The 21,921-nt window shown below is 45.0% G+C and overlaps 1 protein-coding gene across 35 annotated transcripts in view; it reads right to left on the reverse strand.

The window, feature by feature from the left end:
* Positions 1 to 21,921, reverse strand: part of GRB10 (growth factor receptor bound protein 10) — a 203,427-nt gene that overhangs the window by 82,417 nt on the left and 99,089 nt on the right. For all 35 annotated transcript variants that reach the window (XM_024357835.3, XM_054687546.2, XM_063815394.1 and 32 more), the window contains one exon: positions 1,757 to 1,979. In XM_024357835.3, the coding sequence (XP_024213603.1) occupies positions 1,757 to 1,944 (188 nt within the window). In that variant the 5' untranslated portion in view covers positions 1,945 to 1,979. The remainder of the gene's footprint in view (positions 1 to 1,756; positions 1,980 to 21,921) is intronic.

Genomic DNA, 21,921 nt, shown 5'->3' on the forward strand with positions numbered 1-21,921 from the left:
TCAAGGGTCCTGGGCAACTACTCCAGCAGGGAGGCAGGCCTTCTGGCTTTCCAGCCCACCCTCGGGCACCTTCGCCATGCGACTGCAACTCCATATTCCCAGGCACTCCCCAAGGCTACTGTGATGCTCCCAAGAGATGCTCCCAAGAGAAAAACAGCTCTCCCACCGGACTTAACTCCTCAGGAGCTAAGTACAAGGGGTCACGCTTCAAAGAGCAAAGTTGAACAAACCCTGGGACAGGCCTCATTCAGCATCAATGAATATGACAAAAAGTGAGAAGTCGGAGGGGAAGCCGGGGTGGGAAGCTGGGGAGGCAGCTGACCACGGGCGCCAGGGCCGCTGCACCCTCTCCCCTCCGTAAGAAACAGCTGCCACCTGGGGCAAGGTGATTATCTGGGCTGCGGAAGACCCAAGATGTCAGACCACAAAGAAAACTCTCAGAAGTTTCTAGAAGCAAGGAAGAGCCCAGGAAATGAACAGAGCTCCCCGGAAGATGGGGTGCTGAGACAGAAGGCACCAGAACCCCATCCTGACAGAGGCCAGTGAGGGCAAGGGGCAGTCCCAGCAGAGATGGCTGTACATCCTCCGCAAAGGCCCGGAGAGGCACGCAGGGTCCCACGGAGCCCCACGCCATCCCGACTGCGGCAGGGCAGACAGGCGGATCCTTGAGGGCTGCCCCTGGCTCTCAGCTTGATTCTACAAAGATCTTCATTCAGAATGTCTAAGGTACTCTCAGCACCTTCACCTTCGACATGACCATTCTCTAGACACCCTCCTCCCAGGCACTCGAGACAAAATCCAAGTCACCCTCCACACACTCTCTGTCTCCTCACAGCCCTGGCAAAATTCAAGTGCTGGCAAAACGCAGCTGCTCCTCCTCAGCAACGTGCTCAAATACCCCCTCCTTCTTCATCCTCAGGCAGCGCACAATCATCTCCCATCCGGGGGCTCCTGAGACCACTTCCAAACCGGCCATGCTCTGCCAACCCTGCTGCCCTCTACCACTGCCCCCACGACCCCTGGCAACCAGAATGCTGGTGTCAAAACCCAAACCCAGCCCCTTCACACGCCTGTCCAGAACTCTTTCTCACGTGGCTCCTGAAAAAGGCACACAAAGTGCTTCAGCACCGGCCCCCATCTGCATCATCTCTTCTGCTCACAAAACCTCTGCCTCCATCTATCTGAGCTCCTATCACCCTTTGACATCCGTTCAGAAATCCTACCTCCCAGGAACCTCCCTCAATGTCCCCAGCACGTTCTTCCCTCCAGCCTCCCTGTTTCCACAGAGATGTGCCTACCCCTGAATTAGCAGAGGAATGTGGCAAAATGCAACTCTGAGGGAGGTCTGGGGTTGCACGACAAGCTCCAGGGGGTGCTGTAGCTGCTAGCCTCCCGTCCCTACTCTGGGTAGTGAGGACTTGGGGCATGCAATCAGCTCCATGGCTGTTCTTCCAATCTTTCCAGAGATTTTTCCTCTGGTGGTCTTCCTGCATATCCCTCTACCTAGCACAGTGCCTTGCACATAGCAGGCACTCAATAAAAGGTACTGGAATTGAACTGGCTACAAAGTTCAACCCAAGGGCAGCACACTGCACACACTCAGTGTATCCGTTATCCCATCAAAGCAATGTATCTGCCTCTTGACTTTGCAAGACCAACACTATTCCCTCCAACACCATTTAACTCACAGAGAGCAGTGTCCCTGCCGACAGCTCTCATCCTTGGAGAAGGCTCTGCCCATGAGGCCTGGACCTACCTGACAGCGAGGATGTGCACAGGCTGGGAGCGCTGCACCCTCTGCCTCGGGGACACCTGTGGCTGGACGGACCGAGGAGGGCCTGAAGCCCGAGGCTGGCTGCGGGCATGCTGGCCATTCTGCAGGAGGGGCACCGTGTCTGACTGCATGCTGCAGGCCGAGTACAGGCTCTCCAGGGATGCATTCATATCGTTCACCAGGGCTTCCAGGTCCACATCATCCTCTGCACAGAAAAAGGCAAGAGCAAAAAAGAAACTTTAACAATGGAGAGCAATCAAACCCAAATGTACATCTTGGTGATCAGGTTCCAAACCTCAATCCTATTTTTCAAATATTATGGAAGGGGTAGAGGGGAAACACCAAGACAAGTATGACTGTATGGAAGCATGCATATTACATGTATTCATCATGATTGACATTCCAGAGACAATTCAATCATTAGAGCTGGGCTGCATTTCTACCTGTCTCCAGGGAGAAGCCATTCGGAGCATCTGCTCAGCTCCCTTCAGCACCCCCTTCTCTCCTCCCCACCCCCTCCGGTAGACCGCACACAGCCACAGCTGCATAGCACGACCCCACTGGCCTGGACTCAGCTGACTGAATCACAGGTGTCTCCCAGGATCAGGACTCTCCCTTCCCTGGGATTCCAGAAGTGAAACAAGAGACAGAAACAGAGCAGCACCCAACACTGACACTGGTTCCAGCCCAGAAAGGTTAAGTAGGGGCTGACACTGTGGCAGGGGTTTGTGTGTGGCTGCTACTACAACACATGCCTGAGGGCTTCGGGTGCCCACCCATCCTCTCGATTGGCCAGAGTGCAGAAGGAAGCCCATCTTCACAGAGGAAGGCATGGGGCAGATGCAGAGAGAGAAGCCACAATGGCACAGAGAGTAAGTGAGAGAGAGAGAGCGGCGGAAAACGCACTGTAGAAAGGGAGGAATGAGCACGCAGAGACAGTGATGGTCGGTTTTATGTGCCAACTTGGCTGGGCCATGGTGCCGGGTTTTAGCTAAACACTAGACTAGATGCTGTGAAAGTATTTTTAGATGTAATTAACATTTAAACCACAGACTTTGAGTAAAGCAGATTGTTCTCTCTCATGTGAGAGGGCCCCAGCCCATCACCTGAAGACCTGAATAGAAGAAAAAGACCGGCCTCCAAGGGGAAAGATGGAATTCTGCCTCCAGACCTGAGCTGCAACTCTTCCCTGGATGTCCAGCCTGCCAGCCTGCCCTGCAGATTTTGGACTTGCTAGCCTCCACAGTGTCATGAGCCAATTCCTAAAACACATGTGTCTCTCTCTGTATACAGCCTATTTAATGGGTCTGTTTCTCCAGAGAAACAGAGACCTAGGGCTACAACCCAGCACATGGAGATGGGGAGGGGTTGGGGTGGGACGGGGAAAGGGAGCCAGGAGCTAGGGCTGTGCAGCTTCCGGTGCTTCCTAAGGCCTGGCTGCACTCCTGCTCAGGGAAGATTAGTAAAACATTCTTGCATCCATACAATAATTTTGTTGTTGTTGTGCTTAAGCTAATTTGAGTGAGTTTTGTACGTGTAACCCAATACATTCTAATAATATTGACTCCTTTCTTCTGCATTTTTAGATTTTTCGCTTTTTGACAACATGGCAAATAATGATGGAAGCTCACATAATTCGTCCTCTCTTCTGCTCCCAGAATAGCTGCAAGTTACACCCACTTAACACACAGGGTCACAGACAGCAAGACCCTCTTCCTACCAAAGGCTACACTGGTAGGAAGGAAAGCAGAGACCGGCACTTGCAAACTTGCTCACCCTGCCCTGCTCCTACTAGCTCTGGGCCCAGGGCCCAGGACGTGGGCTTCCTATTTCTTAAGCGTCCTCAACTCTAACATGAGCTTAGCAATAGTGTCCACCCCACTGGGGGGGGGTTGTAAGGACTAGGTTAGTTATTATCTGCTTTATAACACAGCTTGGCACACAGTAAACAGGAAGATGTTATTTATTAGCCCTATTTCATCTATTTCTTACAAAATAACAAAAAGTGATCGTTATTAACCTGGCTTAACAGCTGAGGAAATAGGCCTGGAAGAATTAAATCACCTGCCCAAGGTCACATAAGCGGTATTGAAAATAAGCTTTGCATCCCTCATTCTCTCCTACCAGGTGTGTGTTCCTCACAGAAGCTTCAGAGGGGCACTCTGCCCTCTGGTTAGGAAGGCCTTTGTTTTAAAGGGCTCCCCTCATCTCTCAAGGCTAAAGGGCATAACAAGACAAGACATAAGGAAACAAAACAACAACAATGAGGGAGGGAAGTCCTGGGCAACCACGGTAGTGCAGAGGGGGTATGGAGTGGGCAGGGTCACCCCCGGGGGTAGTGCTTGGGCTTCTGGAGTGGGTGGGACAGTAGGAGCAGGGTTTAGCCAGATCACGCTCAAGATCCTGGTGAAGACAGACAGATAGAAGGGAGGGGTGAGGACAGAAGGGAGGCTGCTGAAATGGCAGCGATGAGATCACTGAGGCCTGGCCAGCATAGCCCTTGCTGGAAGAACAGAGGCCACATTCAAACCAGGGCCAGGGGAGAGGGCAGGGGCTGGGGAGCATCAGGCTGGAAGAGGAAGGTTGCCTTAGAAAAACAGGGGTCAGATGGATCCGAAGATGCGGACTGGGTGAAATCAGCAGCTGAGACGCAGCAAGCAGGGCCCTGTGTGCCCAGGATCTGTGTGGAAGGAGGGAAGAAGAGAGATGTTGCCATGGTTCGGGTTGTGAGTGGTCAAATATTAATCCTGGCCAGATATTAAAAGGACAAAGTGCTGAATCAATAATTAATAATTACTGCATAATCAATAATTAATCACAAGGAAGAACACTCAGAGTCAGCAGGCGAACTCTTGTTCATAGCTGGGGTGAGGTGAGGTGGTGAAGAGTTGGTTGGCAAAAAATCAGGACCCCTGGAGGGGCAGGCATGTACCTGCCTGAGCTACCCGAGGCCCAGAAGGCTTGTGGCCTCAGGGAGAGGAGAGCCTCACTGCCAACTGCTGGAGTGAAAATTGCAGTCCAGAGAACTCTGCCTGCCAAAGACAAGACCTCAGTTCTGTATTTATTGAGACTGCTGCATTCATCTTGAGGAAAAGTTATAGTGGAGACCACGAATCTGGGGCTTCAGGAAAGTTCTAGAACATATGCATCATGCACCCACTCATCTCCTACACTCCTATTTAGCTGACAGGGAATAGCTGCTTAATTGAAGCTCTGCAAAACAATTAGCACGAGCGCCACTCTTAACTTACCGTATTAACAGCTCAATATTTCTATCTCAGTGGGCCATCTAAAAGTCAATACTGGCCCAAACACAAAGTTCACTGTAAGTATAGTCAGTCTTGGGTGATGCAGGTTGGTCTCAATGCCACACACGTGCACACGTGCGAACATGTCCACACACATGCACACACTTGCACACAAATACACGTGTGCTGTGGGGCCACTCTGCCAGTTCAATGCCAGGCTTTTAATCCTGCTTTGGAAATAAAAACAGTGGTACAGTTCCTACTCTGAGACTGTTCTCTTCTAGGAAAATAACATGTTTTCATTCCCTCTGGGGAATTTTCATGTGCAGTTATTTCTCTCTATGCATTCCCAACAGCCCCTTGGCTGTGCTCCCCAGGCAAGCAGCCCCCAGGGTCTCCTGTCCTTTTCCTGCTAAGCCTTCTGTCAGTCAACCAGATCATTCCTGGGTCATAGCTCTGCAATTAGGTCAAATGCAAAGTAATTCTGTCATTATTCAAAGTAAATATAAGGTAACAGATGCCAAAATATAAACACAACACATATCCTCAAAATGCTTTTACTCTCCTCTGAGGTGGATTATTTGTACAACTATTTTCTACTTTAATACATTCAATCATGAATATTTTCAACAAAGCCAGGTCAATCTGGTAACTCAATAGGTTATAATCTTCATAAACTGAATCCAACCACTCTATCTGGATGTTTCAAACCTTCATACTTTCCAGAGCCAGTACAGCAAAAATAAAACTTTTTAGAAAATTTAAAATGCCATACTTTAGAAACAACTGTAAAATGTCCTGTGGGGTTCATTAGCATTTTATCTGTTTAGATAATAAAATCAATTATGGTTCTCTGACTTGTAAGCTTCACTAAATTCTAACGAAGAGCGACAGTTAAATCTTCCAAACAGGGGTTTTAAAGGTTTGATTCAAAAGAAGACAATTTTTCATATTCTACACCAATTTTTTTTTAATTACTACATTAAGATACGACTGAAATCACACTGAGTTCTTACAAGCATCCCTATGGCGTTTATTCTGTCAGCTGGTCTACCTCAGTAAGGACTCTGTGTGCCACCTCTGTGGGTGTGGTCAACTGCAAAATTCTTGTCTGGTCCCATGAATCCAAGTGGATCAATAATCACCCATTTGTGAAAGGCCTTCTGCCACGTAACAGAAGTGGGAGAAACAAGTAAACAAATGCTTCTCGCAGTGAATATTCAGATTGTCTATTTAATGTTAACTTGACGCCAAAATATTTTCCATGGGGCTGCCCCACTGGGAGGAATAGTGAAAGGTGAAGAAAAAAATAATTTTATATATAAAATTTCACTTCAGACAGATTTATAAGAATGTATTTTCTGCACAAATATAGGTCAAACAACATGGCTGTCAATCATGTTATTAATAGTTATTTTCCTTCTTTAAATAACCCAGTCCAAAACTGGGTATTAACTTTGCCCCAAATATTTGAGTAGCTTGTCTGATCTCAAATTCACATCTCATCTAGTTTCACTGTCATTAGCAAACTGAGGCTGGCTTAGTTTTAAAATAGATATAAACCCAGGGAAACACATTTGCATTGGGCTTATAAATCATCACGAGTAAATGTCTTCCATACAGCAGGCTAGGTGTGCTGACTAGGAAAAGGCAAAGAGGACAGAGAAACTCCGGGGACAGAGTATTTAACTTCTAGCACCATCTCACCACCTTCACCAATACATTTCTTAGTTTACAGCACCATCTAGTGTCTTCTTTACATTGTTTAGGGATTAAAGATGACACTGGATTCACTTTACTAAATGATTTGGCACCATAAGGACATGTTATTTGCACCATGTGTTTAGGACGTCTCCGTTACGATCCCTTCTTCACAGACCTACACAAGCTTCCATCAGTGTGCGATGCCTTCAGAGCTTTCTCCACTACCCCCTTCCCCCATTTTCATATGGAAGATATACCCTGTTAAGTCATAAACAGCTGGGGTGGGGGTATATCATTAAGTCAAAGCAGATTCAGTCCCTAAGAAACAGATAAGTGGCACTTTACATGAAAAGTCTCTAACACATGTGCAAAAGCCAAAGTCCTTACACATTTCTATCTAGAAAAGAAGTGAAGGTCAGGCTGCAAAAGTGTTTTCCACTAGACCATGTTCACTTGGCAAGCAATTTCTGTTAACTTCTAACCAATTAAAACTTTGTGCAAATATAACTTAACCTTCTACTGAAATAGCTTTTTGAACAACAATTCATCTTCTATTCTCATGTATTCTAGTCACATGCACTTAATTTCCCATATATAGAGTTTGGACATAAGTAAGTAGAATAAGAAAACCAGGTATTATATGGTTAGAGTATTCTTCTCTATCATATTTATGGTATTTAAAGATATTCAGCAAACACAAAAGCAAACCACCTAACCACAACTCCAAATAAAAATACAAATGGAATCAATGCTTTATTTCACGGGTTCCTACACACAGGCAGGATTTGAGGCAGAAAATAAAATCCCTAGAATTAGTCTGTCCAGCAAATGCATATAAATATCCTTGTACCTAGAAAGAGCTACACAGTCTTAACTCTTGGCTTTCAGTGTTTATAAGAGAAACTTCCTTCTCCCAACCTTTGTTGAAAATGGCATCCTCTCCTCTCTACCCAGCTCACAAAAGACAAGGGGAACCACCATTTTCAGTCTCTAGTAATTGAGAAAACACATATCAACAAACTGATGAATTTAACAATTTGTAAGAATATACGTTTTTTGGTTTTTCATTATGTACAGACACATCTGCAAAAGAGTCGTGGCCTATGCTAATGGGCGGTGGCAGGGCTCCAATCAGTGCTGGTGCCTATGGAGACTCAGAAGTCTCCACTCCGACTCCCAGGACCCACAGGCCACATGGGCAGAATCGCCATCAAAAGCATATTCAAAGTTCATGATGACATAAAATGGGACAAAAATAAACATATATCCTGGGCATAACATAGTTAGACAAAGCTAAAATCACAAGGATCCTCTCAGTCTGCTGAGGCTACACTCACTTGTTCCTGATTACTATTTACAGGTGGTTTCTTAATTATTTTTCTTAGAATGTTTTTTTTCTTCTCCTAAGACAAATGCAGGCTAGTGTATCCAGGAAGGCTGCATGCATACTTAATCCTATATCCAATTCCCTGAGGGCAGGGGCATTTTCTTCTGCTACCTTGAAACTCCATCCAGACCCTCCTCCAAGAAGATCCCAATATGACTTACAGATCCAGGGCCCTACTCAACAATTCTACAGATAACACAAAATATGGAGACTACTGATTCTCTGCTTTCATAAAATCTGTCCTCTGCCCTCCTTAAAGCTACATTTAAATATACACATTCTTTCTAAATAAGCACTACCCCGACCTTTGAGTGTTTAAGTATCTATGGCTGCTATTTAGATTCAAAGCAACTAAGAAGCGACTGAGAGCCAAATCTCAGTCTACAACCACGAAGATGAGGCACAGAGCAGGCACAGCTCATGAGCTGCCTGGCAGGGTGCAGAAGGCTGGGAGACAAGAAGGGGAGCCCCTCCACGGAGAAGCCTCCGGCTCTACCCCAAAGACTACCATCGGATATGCAGAGAGCCCTGAGCTGCAACCCTGGCCCTTTTGGACTTCAGGCAAGCTGCTCCAGTCTTCCGGCCTCCTCTTAGTCCCAACTCGAGGGGCGATGGTGTTTATGGCTCCCAGGATGCCGCCCGACCTTAAGGATCTCCAGACCCTTTCTTCTTTGTTTCCTTGAAAATGTGACTGTTAACAGTGGATAGAGAAAAACCTGTATTTTACAAATGAGCTGCTAAAATCATATCTCTCTTGTGGAAGGAGAGAGGATTCTTACAACGAAACAACCAGGAAATGATTCTGTTGCCAGACTAATCTGGTTTATGAGCCTCTTTCCTCTGTGTGCACACGGAGCCTGCCACGAAGCACTGAAAAGACTGCCTGGGCATCTGAGTGTATTTGAGTTTATGGGGCTCCTTCAAAATGCGAAAGTAAACATTTGACATGCTTTCTTCAAGTTTCCATTTGCATTTTTCATGTTTCACGGGGGCTGCACCCTTGCCTTCCATGTGAGGTGTAACTTCCCCTTTTAAGTCATTTTGCCCTAGCCTTCCTGCTTCTGCGCCTGGTAGGAGTTTAATTTCACCAGCCAGGGCTGCCAACCTAATAGAATTTCTGACTCTGGGTGTGTCAGTGCTGAGCAGAGGAGTCTCTGAGCCCCGGGTTGATGAATCCTGAGTGTGTCAGGTGATCCTTAGAAGAAACAGAGCAGGAGATGGTAGGGGGCTTAGCTTTCCTTGGCTGTAGGCAGCCCTGCTACCCACTCAACCCAATGTTTCTGTTGCCCCCCAGCACTGGCCACCTTGGGAACCAAGATATTGGGAAGGGACCTGAAGGGCATAAGGGAATCCAGAGACTCTTGAGAAGGGATCGTAGCTCACCTCAGAACGCCTGGAGCAGTTGGCTAAACACAGCAATTTTAGGAGCCCCTGACCCCTTTGTCCAGAGTGTGGTGAGTCACTCCAGTGAGGAAGAGAGTTTGGCAGGTGGCAGCCTGCCTTTGCATCTGTTTGGGTAGATTGCTAGGCTCTGCTCATTTTGGCCTACACCTCTGCTGACGTTTTCCCCAGGCTCTGGGATTTAGGTGGGAAAAGTCATTAACGTGCCCTCAGGCAGGGTCAGAGCCATGATATCTGCTATTTGATGTTTTTGGGTAAGTGTGTGAAAAGGATTGGTAACCTTATTTGAAAATCAATGATCATGTTGGCTCAACATCACCCGAACAAAGGGATGACCCCCATTTTTGCTTTTTATCTTTCAGGCCTTTAGTATTTCCAGTCAAGTATTTGACAAGTTAAAAACCAATATATATACTACTTTGTTTCTGTACTTTTTGGCTTGTCACTTTATAGCAGTGGTTTGAAGTTTTAAATCAGAAATGAGTATTTACACTTTGGAAAATATATTTGAATCAGAGAGGAAAGGTGGCCTAAGGAATGAGATTTCATGACAGAAAATGGTTTTTATTAATTAGTAACTGTCAGCATATATTTTCTGGTCCAATTCAAAGGGGAGGGAAACATAAATCTGTTAAATCTCAACGCTCACACTGAAATGTTGCAATGGGGAAATTTGGGCTTATTCATATTCAATAATTAAATATCTTCAAAGCTTAGAAGAAATACAAATTTGTTTTTCTCTCTTTGTTCTATTTTTAAAAAGTAAAAGCAGGTATATACCCCCCAAAATTGAAAGTAGGGACTTGAACAGATAATCGTACACCCTTGTTCACAACAGCACTATTCACAACAACCAAAAGGCGGAAACAGCACAAGTGCCCCTCAACAGATGAACAGATGAAGAAAATGTGGCACATATACACACAATGGAATATTATTCAGCCACAAAAAAGGAAGGTGCCTCTGAAACGCACTAGAACTCAGAAGAACCTTGAGGACATAATAAGCCAGTCACAAAAGGATAAACACTATCTGATTCTGCTCATGGGGTCCCTGGAGTAGTCAAATTCCTAGAGATAGTGGAATGGTGGTGGCCAGGGGCTAGGGAAGGAAATGGGGTGTTATTTATTTGATGGGTACAGAGTTTCATTTTTGCCAGATGAATAGAGTTCTATGGATGGATGGTGGTGAAGGTTGTGCAACCATGTGAACGTTCTTAATGCCACTGAAATGTGCATTTAAAAATGGTAAGGATGGGCTGGGAGCAGTGGCTCACGCCTGTAATCCCAGCACTTTGGGAGGCCGCGGCGGGTGGATCACCTGAGGTCAGGAGTTCGAGACCAGCCTGATCAACATGGCGAAACCCTGTCTCTATTAAAAATACAAAAATTAGCCAGGTGTGGTGGTGTGCACCTGTAATCCCAGCTATTCAAGAGCCTGAGGCAGGAGAATCGCTTGAACCCGGGAGGTGGACACTGCAGTGAGCTGAGATCATGCCACTGCATTCCAGCCTGGGTGACACAGCGAAACTCCATCTCAAAAAAATAAATAAAAAACAAAAAATAAAAAATAATGTTAAGGGTGGTAAATTGTGTTAGGTATATTTTACCACAATTAAAAATAATAATTAAAAAACAAACGCAGTTTTTAAATTGAATTGTTCCCAGGTTACCCTCCAGGTGATGCCAAGCAGATTGGCTTGTTAAAGGACCAGGACAAGGCTAGTCATTTCCTAAGTTACACTAAACATAGATTCCTCTTCCTAGAAAAATAAGAATTTTCAGTATAAATGTGTATGCTTCCCCACCAATCCTGCAGAACATGGCAGGTGGGATTTTAAAAAACTGTTTATCTTTAATGACACATGCAAAGTGCCGCCGCCAGTGGAGGCTCATTAAATTAAACTTATAAAAATGTAGAAAGTCTATCTCCTTTTACACACAGCTGGGCCAACAGCCCCTCACCCATTTCCCCAGGACAACTGGTAGCAAAGGCTAAAGTCTAGGGCAAACTTCAGAATCAAATGCAGATAGCCTGGCGGCCAGACAACTGCAACTCAATCATCACCAAAAAAAAAAAAAAAAAAAAAAAAGGTAAGGTAATAATTAATCACTCTGTACTTTGATTCCAGTGAGATTTTTTTTTTTAATTGTGGTTTAGGGAGTTGTACAATTATTATATTTTTAAAAAATAAGGAAAGCAATTCATCTTAGTGATTTCATCAAAGACCTGGCATCCAATGTTCAGTGAGCATCCCCTAGAAAAGCATGTAAAGTTTCCTTTTCCTTGGTTTCATCCTGCTACTCTGCTGCAAGGAAGCACCTGGGCATTACTAAGATCCCGTCAGGCCCTTTATGACTGCCTGGACTCTGCACCATAGAGCCTATACAACACAGGAAACAAATTTTCCACTACCAAAACATTACAGCCTGCCCAGCAAGAACCAAAAACCTAAGCTAAAACTGCATTTAATATGCACAGATTCAGCTAAGCAATTTCTATCTGTACTACTCAAAAGACACTTCGGGAGTGACAGAGAAACATACCCACAAAATATTACTCAAAAAGAGCAAAGGATTAACTCTATCTTTCCCAAGTCTTCCTTAGCCATTTGATCTGTTTCCTCTCAGGCTTTTTATTTCAATTCCTAACTCTTCTATTACATCACAAATCACGGAGAAGCAGAAGTACAAGAAACTATATAAATAACTTGTCATTCTGGAAGGTTCTCATTTTCCATGAACCCTAAAAATATTAGCCTGAGAACACTGGAACTGAAGAGGGAAAATCCAGGTTATGGTCCAAATTTCTGTCACTCACTAGCACTGTGCTCTCTCAGAAAGTCCATTTTTTAAAGGTAAATTAGACACCGGGGAATCTTTACCATCACATCCAATGCTAACACTCTATGATTCTGTGGATTTAACTCCATAAATTTAAAATCCATTCATTTACCCGATATTTTTCTTCATTCAACAAATATTTGCTGAACACTAACTACATCACTTCAGGTATTGGAAATACAGATGTTAACAAAACAGAGACAAATCCCTGCCACCTCGATGCAGTGACGTCTTAAGCAACGACCTTTGGAAAAGGATTTACAAGGCTAAATATAACATAGCAAGAAAGGACAGGAAACTGTTTTTACTACTTCTGGAAAAATAATTCCCTCCACAAAGAAGCTAAAACCTGCTTCAGTTGAGTGGCAACCAAAGGAGAGATGAGGGGGTGGACATATCCCATAGGAAAGAGTGGGCACCCAAGGGCAAGGGGTACTGGAGCCCGAAGGAGGGATCCCAAGCCCCAGCGTTCTGCAAGAGAGGTGAAGGATGAGTGGGAAGTCAAGGGAAGTGCAGAGTCGAGTACAGTGTGCGTCCTCAGATGAAGAGTTTCTTGGCAGAGTTCATGACGCTCCCAGTTTATAAAAGTATCCCAGAGGCCAGAAATTCTCCTAGGATGGTTATGCACACTGCTTGGCAGAGAGAAGAGTTTTAAAACGAGATCTCTGTTTACAGACAAGATAGTCAAGTAGAGGGCATTCAGCTCTAAAAAGAGCCTGAATTCTAAGGCATCAGGATGAGAAAAGTCATTCTAGGAGAACAGTACCAGGCGATTCCAAGAAATGGCAGTTCTCCGAAAACTGAAATGCCCAGGAGAGAGGAGCTGGTTTTCCAGAATGTGGATGGAAATGCAGTTTAACCAGAAAAACAGGACACTCCAGACGGGCCTGAAGGGGCAGATGATCTAGAGCTGTAACCCTCAAACCGCCAGATGCATGGGGCCGCCTAGGAACTTCTGGGGTGGGAAAACCAGTTCCTGAGATGCACCTGGCATTCTGATTCCAAGTCTCCGGGGGTGGGCTCAGAAAATGAACAGAGTTCCTGTTAGGGTCTGAATATCTGTGTTCTCCCAAAATTCATGTGTTGAAATCCTAACCTCTACAGTGAAGGTATTAGGAGGTGGGGCCTTTGGGAGGTGATTGGGTCATTGGGGCAGAACCCAAATGATGGAATTCGTGCCCTTATAAAGCCCTGGAGAGACCCTTCCCCATTCCACCATGTGAGGACACGGCAAGAAGACGCCATCTGTGATGCAGAGGGAGAGTCATCATCAGCTGCCAGATCTGGGAGCACCTTGATCTTGGACTCCCCAGCCTCCAGAGCTGCGAGAAATAAATTTATGTTGTTTGTAAGCCATCCAATTGATGGCATTTTCTTACAGCAACTCAAACAGACTAAGACAGTTCCAAAATGAATGCTTACTATTTTTAAGATAATTATTTTTGAGGTGCCTTCTGAACAATGCTCCAGGGAGAGGGGATGCTCCAGGTTTTGATGAACAAAGTATGGAACAAGCACAGGGAGAGAGATTTCACAGTGGGGAGTCATGAGAGAGGAAAAGACTTATGTTTTGATTTTTATTGTTTCTCTCGATAGAACATTACATTATTAATGAGCATGACAAACAAAAGCCACCATTTTTTGAGTACCTGCAAGGTACCAGATCCTATGCCAGGCAATTCTCATAGTTCAAGCTTTTCCTAATCTTCCTACCAAACCAGCCAAGCAGGCATTTTTATATATTTCAGGGGAAGAAACTGAGGCACCCAAAAACTTGGCTACCAAGACACAGAGTGGAGAGTCTGCCTAACTCCAAAGTTGCACATACTGCCTCCTTACGTTTTAATAATTTTCTTTAGTTTTTTCCTCACTAAATGTAAGTTTTATTTTTTTATTTAGATACCTTCCTTTGTCAGTGAACTTGAGTTTCTAGAAGGCCGGAGCTGCCCTTGCCTCATGACCTTACCCTGAGTCTGGCACACAGCAGGTGCTCAGTACATGTTAGTTGAGTAGGTGGGAAATAGATTCATCAGTTTCCGTCAATCAAGTGGTAGAATTTTCCCGAAAGCCAGCCAGCCAGGCAGAGCTCCCAAACTCTCTGGAGGCTGCTGTATCTCCAAACTTTTAGTTTCTTGGAAAAAGGCCCAGAGGGTAACCCACCAGGTACATAAATGCCAGATTGTCTTATTCCAAAAATGGATGGCATGTGTCCAAAGAAGAGCTGTTCCAGGCCCAGGAATCTATTGGCAGGATACATTCCCCAGCAGTCAGGCCTTACCAAGTCTACCTGACCATGCCAGGCCTCCCTGCGACTCTGTAGGCTCCAGGAGTGACACTCAACAAGCCCTCCTCTATGGCGAGCCTTCACACCTCTGCCTTGAATCCTGCCTTGCCCATCCCAATAGTGTTTCCGTCCAGGAAGTGCAGCGAATTCAACGTCTGCCCTGGGCTTTTCTGCTCTGAGAAACCCCCGCCACCTCTTGCATGCACGCTTCCCACATAAGCCCAAGCCTTTCATGTCTCCACTCAACCCTGGATGCAGCTCCATGCATCTGCGGATCCTGCCGTAGGGAAGACACCATTTTGCATGTCACTACCTTCTTCTCTGCTTCCGCATGGTGTCTACAAAACAACAAATCTGCTGTCCTTCTAAGGCACAGCAGCTGCCCATGATGTAAGGTCAGTCTCCCCCTCAGTACCTTGTCCTGCCAGCAGAGACCACAATGGAATATGAGAAGTTGGTGCTTGGTGGGATGCTGGGCGCTGCCCTGGGAAGATTTCTATTTCCAAATGGAAGGTGAAAATAAGTGTGTCTGACACATCGTGTACTTACTGCTCACATCTCCAAGAAGCATAGACACTTAGCACTCAACAAAGCCAAATTCAGTATTGTATTTCACAAGTATTCCTCGTCTGTTCTGCTCAATGCAGTGTATGCTGGTGAAAAAGAGTGGTTCAGATTGAGAAACCGTGGAGGGGAGGGAGGAACAGTACAAGAATCTAGCACTATGCCAAATGTTCACATATGGCATCTAAGTAGCCTTATGCCAAACCATGAGCTAAATGCTATCAGCCACATTTCACAAATGAGAAAACCAAGGTCAGCAAGGCTAAAACACACACTCAGCACCACACAGCTATGAGTAAAACTTGATTCCTCCTCTGGTTTAACTACAAATCCAACATCTTTCAGTTTTCCCAGATTTAAAAAACAAAAAACAACATGATCCCTGGGCTTAAGGAACATAAACTGCAAAGACAGACATGTATTTGATAATTTAATAAAGTGAAGTATGACAGGTCTGGGGGAGAAGTAAAAAGCCACAAGGGATACCAAAGAGGAAGCAGCTGCTTTTAATGGGCAGAGGGAGAAAGAGAAACATCCAGGGAGAAGGTAGTGTCATCTTTGTCAGGACCAAAGAATGAGAGAAACTTAAACACTCAAAAGAGGTTAAATCATTCCTGGCTAGGGGCAGCCCATAGACAAAGGCCGGGGAGGGCAAGAATAAACATCGGTTCCAGAAAGGTAAGCTGTCTATGCAGCTGGCCCAGGTGATGTGTGTACAGGAAGGACGTGAGAAGATGCCAAAGAGTAGAGTGAGGACTCACTCCTAGGCCACTGAATCCCACTCTCAGAGAAGACAATGGTGTTCCCAGACTGTTTAAAAAAATAAAAATCTGACAACCACACAGAATGGCCAGAAGGTGCAGAGGCAGGCAGTGAGTGACAAGGGTGGGGGTCGGGTGGGTGAGGGGGGGCAGAGGTGGAGCAGATGTTGAGTGAGACCTGGGAGAAACCGAACTGTCGGCAAGCACATGAACAGGGAAAGATGGATTCCAGGTCACTGCAGAGTGCACCAGAAGCAGGGGTGGAGGTTATCAGGGGCATACTGTGAGTCTGTGACAGGAAGTACTCCCAACCAAGGAGAGCTGGCCATGCACAGAGCCTGCTCCTGCTGGAGGGTGGAGGCCAGGAAGAGTCCAACCAGACAATTTGCCTTCATCTCTCTCCGAAACCGCTCCCTGCTTCAAATACCCACAGTGGATTAGCCTCAGTAATGACAGTCTAGAGTCACTGGGAGTGCCCTGTCCGCTCCAAGGTGGGGAAACCATTTTGCCATGATGCAGAAATCTAGCTGATCCCCCCCATCAGTAGCTGGGGTGCTGCAGGGAGTCCCCATTCAGGGTGCTGAGTCCCCAAGAGGAAGCACACTAGTTATGCAAAGGTACTTTCAGCCATTTGGTATGCAAGTAGATTAGAAGCCTGCTGCAATTATTTTTCAGTGCATTTAAAAATATATCCACAAAGATGGGAAGGTTAATGGCTGGGCACTAACTTCCTCTTGTCATTGCCCCCTCACCCTTTGAACAACTCAGGACTATCGTGAAAGACTTTCTTGGTCAGGCTGAATCCAAAGTTGAAGGGGTTAAGTGGCCAGTCCATGCAGGTTGTAAGGGAAATAGCTGGGGATGGGGAGACCACAAGGCAGGCTCCTGGCTCCAACACTTGCTGAGTCTCGGGGCGCCCTTGAACACTGAGCATTAAACACCACTGAAATGTCTGCTCCTCAGAGGGTCACTGTAAGGATTGACTGCAAATGTGCACACAGTGTCTACCCATGGGTAAGAAACTAACATTTTTGAGGACCTCCTTAAAGATGGGATTAATTCATAGTGGGGAATATAATATTAGCCATGTTAACAAAAGTGATATTGGAAATCTTGTTAAATTGCTTCTGAAGGCAATAATAGTACATTCTGTAGCAAACGACAGAGGGTTTTTTTTTTTTATTTTTTACTTGTAATCTAATTGAAATTCTCTAGTTTGACATCTTCCTTTGGGGATAGAGTTTAAAATTGTATAAGAAAGATAACTCATGCCAAAATAAGGAAGCATTCTACTTATCTGGAATGACTAGACTCTGGCTGATTAGTACTGGTTAATTGTGGTTAAAAAGGAAAAAAAAAGAAAAGAAAAGGCTGGGCGCGGTGGCTCACGCCTGTAATCCCAGCACTTTGGGAGGCCAAGACGGGAGGATCACCTGAGGTCAGGAGTCTGAGACCAGCCTGACCAACATGGAGATACCCCATCTCTACTAAAAGTACAAAATTAGCCGGGCGTGGTGGTGCATGCTTGTAGTCCCAGCTGCTCAGGAGGCTGAGGCAGGAGAATCGCTTGAACCCGGGAGGTGGAGGTTGCGATGAGTCAAGATCATGCCACTGCACTCCAGCCTGGGCAACAAGAGCGAAACTCTGTCTCAAACAAACAAACAAACAAACAGAAAAAAAAAGAAAAAAAGGTTAATTTAGGCAAAGTACAATATAGTGGAAAAATATAATACAGACATTGGATTTTAGGAGACAGAATATTCTCATTTCTACCTAGGGGAAATTTAAAAGTATTCTTTCATCACTGATCTTAATGAAATGAAAGAATTATTTCTAAGTTGTACTCTGCTACTTCGAAAAAGGATTTGCACTTCCTTGGACGGAAACGGTCCATATGTTGTGGATCATTAAATCAGAAATGACTCGCTGCTCACCACTGCATCCCCTGGGCCTGGGGCCTGGGCCCCAGGCCTCCTATCGCCTACATGAGCAACCGATACTTGTTTCACAAATGAATGAACGAATGAACGAATGAATGAAAGACACAGGGAAACTGCGGAGCAACGGGATGAAAAGCAAACACACCAGGGGAACAGAAAGAGTTGCTGGGATAAAGCCCTCTATTGAGCTGCAAGCATCCTGACAGCTAAAGGAAACATGAAACATTAATGGAGTCCAATTATCTGCCAAAGGGGACCAGACAAAAGAGTGGCGTGAACTGTCAGAGCATGGGGAAGGCGAAGGCCCAGAATAGCTGAGATTTGAAAAATTACAAAGGATGACAATGGCTTTTTCAGTTCTGCTCCAAATAAGGACCAGGAGGGAGAGGTCTGCTGCTTGCCTAACACACTGGGGCAAAACAAAGAGAACACAGGCTCCTCAATGCCTTTTTTGTTCCTATCTTCCTTATTAAGACAAATGATCTTCAAAGTGGAAAGGAAGGAATAAGCACAATTAAAGGGAAACCACTGTCCCAGGCAGCGGGGGCAACTGTAGGGATTCGATCTACTGCTTTCAAGGCCAAGGAAAACTCAATCCCTACAGTTGAAATCTTGGTTTGAGCCACTGAACGATCGAGGAATCAAAAAGAAAGAAAATACTGGTGGACTTGGATAAGGAAGGAGGGCTAATCTAGAAGCAGAATAGTAGAGGGATGAAATGCTTAGAGGCCAGAGCCCACCAGCCTGGGTTCAAATCCCAGCTCTGCCACTCTCAAGGGCTGTGATCTGGGCAACTCCCCTACTTCTGGCTTCAGTTTCCTCAGTTTCCCTATAAATATGGAGATAATAATTGTGCCTACCTCATATGATAGGTAGATTCAATGGGTTAAAATACGAAGCATAAGTTCTTAATAGGTTAGGAACCTACTACTATAGCTGGAGAAGTCACTTAAACATGTAAGAAACAGGGATGAAGGTAAGAAATCATGACATATCTAATAAACTATACTATCATAATTTAACTGTAGGTTGCAGAATAATCACTAATGACATGTACAAATGCTATTATTTGGTGTGGCATGACTCCATTTCCATAAGGCAGAAATAAAATATGGGCATTAGTTATTTTGTGGGAAAAGGATTATAGATGATTTTTCTCCTAGCTTTTCTGCATCTCAACCCGAATAGAAGGTATTTAGTGTCTGGGGTGGGGGCAGTCACAGATATCACAATTATCATCAACTTTGGCATCAGTGTGCAACTGGAGACCAACATTCACTACTTTTCAGGACTATGCTGAGCGTTTCAGAAAAAGAAAGTTACCCCTGGAAATAGCACAGTTTCACCATGAGAAAATGATACTAACAAAAGTTACTTCTGCACAGATACAGTTAGCCCCCCATATCCACAGATTTAACCAATTGAAGATTGAAAATATTAAGAAAAACAGAGTGTACTTGCACATGTACAGACTTTTCTCTTGTCATTATTCTCCAAATAATTCAGTGTAACAACTATTTCCACAGCATTTACATTGCATTAAGTATTATAAGTAATCTAGAGATGATTTAAAGTATAGGGGAGAAAATGTGTAGGTTATACGCAAATACTATGCCATTTTACATCAGGGCCTTGAGCATCCTTGGATTTTGGCATTTGCAGGAGGTTCCTGCAGATATCAAGGGACAACTGTGTACACAACACACACACACACACACACACACACACACACACACACACACACATATATATAATGAATAAAATCTTCAAGATTTTTTGTGGATAACATAGTAAAAGATGAACTAGATAAGAGGACATTAGAGGAATCATGACACAATATGCTGTCTTCCTGCTTGAGTTCCTGTTCTCTCATCAATCATGCCCTCATCCAAACTGCTGCCGATATCTCATGAATGGCAAGGCACAGCAGGAAGACAGGGCGCTAGGGACTGGTTTCTACCTTTGCTTGCCTAGAGTAACCAGGACTTCCCACAAGAAGGGGAGAGGCAGGGGCTCAGGACCTTTCTGGAGCCCACAAGTCTATTAATGGCATGTGAGTTCAGGAATTCATTAAATATCTATGAAGTATGACTTCAGACCAGGCAGTATAGTAGAACCTTGTGGTATATACCAGGCAGTATATATGTCACAGTAAGAAAGACATGTGTACTGCCCTCAACAAATGTATGATCTAGGGAGAAACGGAAAAATACAATATATAAAATAATGCTCGCAACAGGCAGCTTATACATATAGGTGTGTGCAGGGTGGCTCCTCTAAATTAAAACCTGAGATGGACTTTGGCTTTGATTCCCGTCCCACCACTGAGTTAACACCTGTCTGTGACTTCTGGGCAAGTTATCAAACCTCTCAGCCTCAGTTTTCCCATCTGTAGCTCTGATGAGGAAGATAAGACATGCAGGGAGGTTCTAGCACAGGCCTCAAAGTCGTCATCAGCATCATTATTTTTGCCAATAATTATGCATGATGGGTACATGCAAACGAAGAATCTAAAGTGCAAAGTGATTCCTAACTTACCCCCAGTCAAAGAGCATTGCTGGAAGAGACCAAAAGACAGAAAAACAGCCAGCCCAAAGCCAGGCTATGTCCCTCGGCACCTAATGTTGCTAAGAATGGCTTCTTGGAGGAAAAAAAACAAAATTTTTTCTTGATCTATTTTACCTTCTCTAATAATTGGCATTCTTTTCTAATTTTGGTCTTTTCCTCTTGACAGTCTCTCCACTAAGAAATTGGTGCTTCTGAAATAGTCCATTCTCCAATCTTTTTTCTACACTTCCCCTGTTACTAGAAAGGAAAGCATTGCACCAAATACATTGCTACAAATTAAAGCTGCATGCCTATAACCAGTATTTCTGGCTTAAAGAAAACCAAGAAAAGAAGCTAAAGAAACTAAAGTCAGAAAACAGCCGTAATGGGTTGGAGAGGACCCCTGAACTCCAGAGCCTGAAAGACATTCCTCAAGTCAGGAGTTAAGTGTTTGTGTAGGATGTCTCCATCTGAGAGAATGAACTACTTACACTTCCTGGGTTATGACTCCAGCAATCAAGGAAAATGTTTTGATTCCAGCTCAGGAGGCTTCACTACAACAATCACACACACAGCCCTGTTCTCCAGACGGAACAAAGGCATGATGAATTTGTGTGCTTTGCAGGCATGGGATTGGGGCGCCCGAGGTACACACCATGCAGAGGAGACAGACACAGAAGGCAGAGAGGCTGGAAGAGCAGTCTCCACTTTCAGGCAGGACCATAGCCTGCCCTGCCCACAAGGCTAAAGCAACCACACCAGCAAGGAGAAAGGGAGACCCAAGCAGTTGCCGTCAGCAAAGAAGAGAAGCCAGCTGGAGCAACAAAGTGTCTCTGGCCAAGCAGAAGACAAAAAAAGCTGGGCAGAGACTCTGCAATGCTTCTGTTATGGAGAATAGAGGGAAGCGGGTGGGTGGGACCACTTCGTCTGTGGTCAGAAACTCTGCAATCCTGGCTCATGCCTGTAATCCCAGCACGGACAGATCACCCGAAGTAAGGAATTCAAGACCAGCCTGGCCAACATGGCAAAACCCCATTTCTACCCAAAATACAAAAATTAGCCAGGTGTCATGGCACATGTCTGTAATCTCAGCTACTTGGGAGGCTGAGGCACAAGAATTGCTTGAACCTGGGAGGTGGAGGTTGCAGTGATCCAAGATAGTGCCACTGCACTCTAGCCTGGGTGACAGAGCGAGACTCTGTCTCAAAAACAAACACACACCACCAAAAACAGAAACTCTGCAATCCATCACGAGGCCACTGATAACAATACAAGAGTAGGGGGCTAGGGTCGATTTGTGATGGGGTATTTGAGGGGACTAAGGACATGCTAAAAATGAGTTTTGGGCTCTCTGCCAAACTCTCATAGAGTGGATCTCTCAATAGAGTGAATGACCTTGAATGACTCTGGCCAATAACTTAAATTCTCAGATCCTGTCTCCACCCAAACTAGGCTAGGTGAGATCTCA

This window comes from Pan troglodytes, chromosome 6 (assembly GCF_028858775.2).
Source record: "Pan troglodytes isolate AG18354 chromosome 6, NHGRI_mPanTro3-v2.0_pri, whole genome shotgun sequence".
Lineage (NCBI taxonomy): Eukaryota > Metazoa > Chordata > Mammalia > Primates > Hominidae > Pan > Pan troglodytes.